Below are 2,573 nucleotides of genomic sequence, written 5' to 3' on the forward strand. Positions count from 1 at the left end.
TGTTATGCTCAAATAAATTGGTTAGTCTCTAAGGTGCCACAAGAACTCCTTTTCTTTTTGCGAATACAGACTAACACGGCTGTTACTCTGTAACCTTTTACAGGAGTTCTGAGCTGCATTCCTGATCTGTTCCTGGCAAAAGCATCACACAGACAGACATACCCTTTGTTCCCCCCCCCCCCAGCTTTGAAAGTATCTTGTCTCCTCATTTGTCATTTTGGTCAGGTGCCAGCGAGGTTATCTTAGCTTCTTAACCCTTTACAGGTGAAAGGGTTTTGCCTCTGGCCAGGAGGGATTTTATAGCACTGTGGAGAGAAAGGTGGTTACCCTTTCCTTTATATTTATGACACATATCTTTAATAATACAATAATATCCCAACAATCTACACATAATCATGTCAGTAGGAACTAAGCCATGCATAATCCTCTTTTGCACTCTTTTGTCATCGTGGGGAGCAAACCTTCAGTTCGCTCAGGAAACCCCATCAAAGAGATGACATATGGATACTCCCAAGAAGGGACAAATATTGAAAATCCCGTCTCACCAAACACTCACCATCTTCTCAGGCCTTTCCACTGCCAAAACCTCCTAAAACAAACAAACAAACCAACTGAGTTTTTATCCCAAAATATAAGAAGAGCAAAAGACCTTACCAGGGACTCTGCTATGGCTACTGATTTTATAGGCAAGGGTCTCAGGTAGTATGGTGATCGGTAGCAGTATATGATATATTCCAATCTTATTTACATTGGTGTAAACCTATAGAAACTCCTTTTTTTCTTGAGTCATGTTTGTCTGTATCTTTACTAGTGCAAATACCCAATTCCGCATAAACAGAGTGCACAGTATTTTCTCATGGAGGCAATAATGTCATCAGATTTTATTTATAAAGAAATACAGAATGAAATTGCTACCGAAGGAGACATATGGACATTTTGTTCTTAGTGAATAACTTCCAACCTATCTGTTTACTCAGTGCACCTTTGATCTCTTTGTTTCTTATGCTGTAGATGATCGGATTCATCATCGGTGGCAACACAGAATAAAGAACAGCCACTATGAGATTCAGACCTGAGGTTGAGCTGGAGGTGGGTTTCAGGTAGGCAAAGGTTGCAGTACTAAAGAACAAGGACACCACGGTGAGGTGAGGGAGGCAGGTGGAGAAGGCTTTATGCCCACCCTGCTTAGAGGGGATTCTCAGCACTGCTTTGAAGATCTGAACATATGACACAATGATGAAAAGAAAGCAGCTTAAGCCTAAGAATGAACTAAAGATGAGAAACCCAACTTCAATGAGGTACAAGTCAGAGCAGGCGAGATTGAGGAGCTGGGGGATTTCACAGAAGAACTGATCCACCACGTTGCCTCCACAGAAGCAGATTTCAAAGGTGATCCCAGTGTGCAGTGCAGAGTAGAGAATTCCAGTGATCCAGGCACTGGCTGCCATTTGAACACATGCTGTCCTGTTCACCACTGTCTCATAGTGCAGTGGTTGGCAGATGGCGACGTATCGGTCGTACGCCATGATGGTCAGTAAGGCAAAATCTGCTGAAGCGAAGAAGAAGATGAGAAAGACTTGGGCAACACATCCAGAATAAGAAATCGATCTGGTGTTCGTGAGGGAATTGGCCATGGATTTGGGGATGGTGACAGACATGGAGCCGAGGTCTAGGATGGACAGATTCATCAGGAAGAAGTACATGGGGGTGTGAAGGTGGCGGTCAAGGGCTATGGCTGTGATGATGAGAAGGTTCCCCAGCAGGGATATCAGGTAAAGCAGTAGAAACACCACAAAGTGTAAAATCTGCAGCTCCCGAATGTCAGAGAATCCCAGGAGAAGGAACTCGGTCACGGCAGTTTGGTTGGACATTTTCTTCTGCAGTACACTGTGCGATGTCTGTGGAGGGAATGAGAAAGACAATGGTCAGGATTAGAGCAACAGAGGGAATGGCCCTGATTCCCCTTTCCCTAATATCTCATTCTATGAATGTCAAAAGTGCACAGATCTCATCACTTACAATGAGTAGGTGTTGTTAGTGCTCCTCGCCTCTGACAATCAATGAGTCACGTTACCACACCAGTGTAAATTAGGTCAGCTCCTTTAAAGTCAATGGAGCTTCGTCACTTTATCTCATCTGAGGATTTGGCCCAAGGTGTGGCTTGATAAAATGCAATATGAAGGATGGAACAAAGCACACTCCAAACCCAACAATTCTCACAACTTGGGTATGAAACTGATCAACTAAAATTCTAACACAGCCTGATTCTCACTTTGCAGGGCAATATGACGTTGACTCACCCAGCATCGTAAATAGCAACTCATCTGTAATTTTTCCACCCCAAACTCTGTGCATAGAGGCTGGTTGGAAATTTTTCAGCTGTGTTCTTTTTAATGGAGATTGGTTTTTAAGCTAAATAACAACACATCTCAGAATCTGTCTGCTTTTCTCAAACATTTTGGGATTGTTTTGTAAAAAAAAAATGAAAACTTAAAAAACCAAACTATATTGGTTTTGGAATAAAAAAAAATCAGTTTTCAGCAGAAAGTTTTCATTTGCCAAAAACTGGGAGG

General features: G+C 42.5%; 1 protein-coding gene across 1 annotated transcript; it reads right to left on the reverse strand.

Annotated features, from left to right (window-relative positions):
- Positions 1-911: 911 nt before the first annotated feature.
- Positions 912-1,871, reverse strand: LOC311530598 (olfactory receptor 14A16-like; the record flags this gene model as incomplete). Its single annotated transcript, XM_084647415.1, has 1 exon — positions 912-1,871. The coding sequence occupies one exon, from the start codon at positions 1,869-1,871 to the stop codon at positions 912-914; it is 960 nt and encodes a 319-aa protein (XP_084503541.1).
- Positions 1,872-2,573: the final 702 nt, after the last annotated feature.

The sequence above is a fragment of the Lepidochelys olivacea genome (assembly GCF_965140295.1).
Source record: "Lepidochelys olivacea isolate rLepOli2 genome assembly, chromosome: 14".
NCBI classification, from domain to species: Eukaryota; Metazoa; Chordata; order Testudines; family Cheloniidae; genus Lepidochelys; species Lepidochelys olivacea.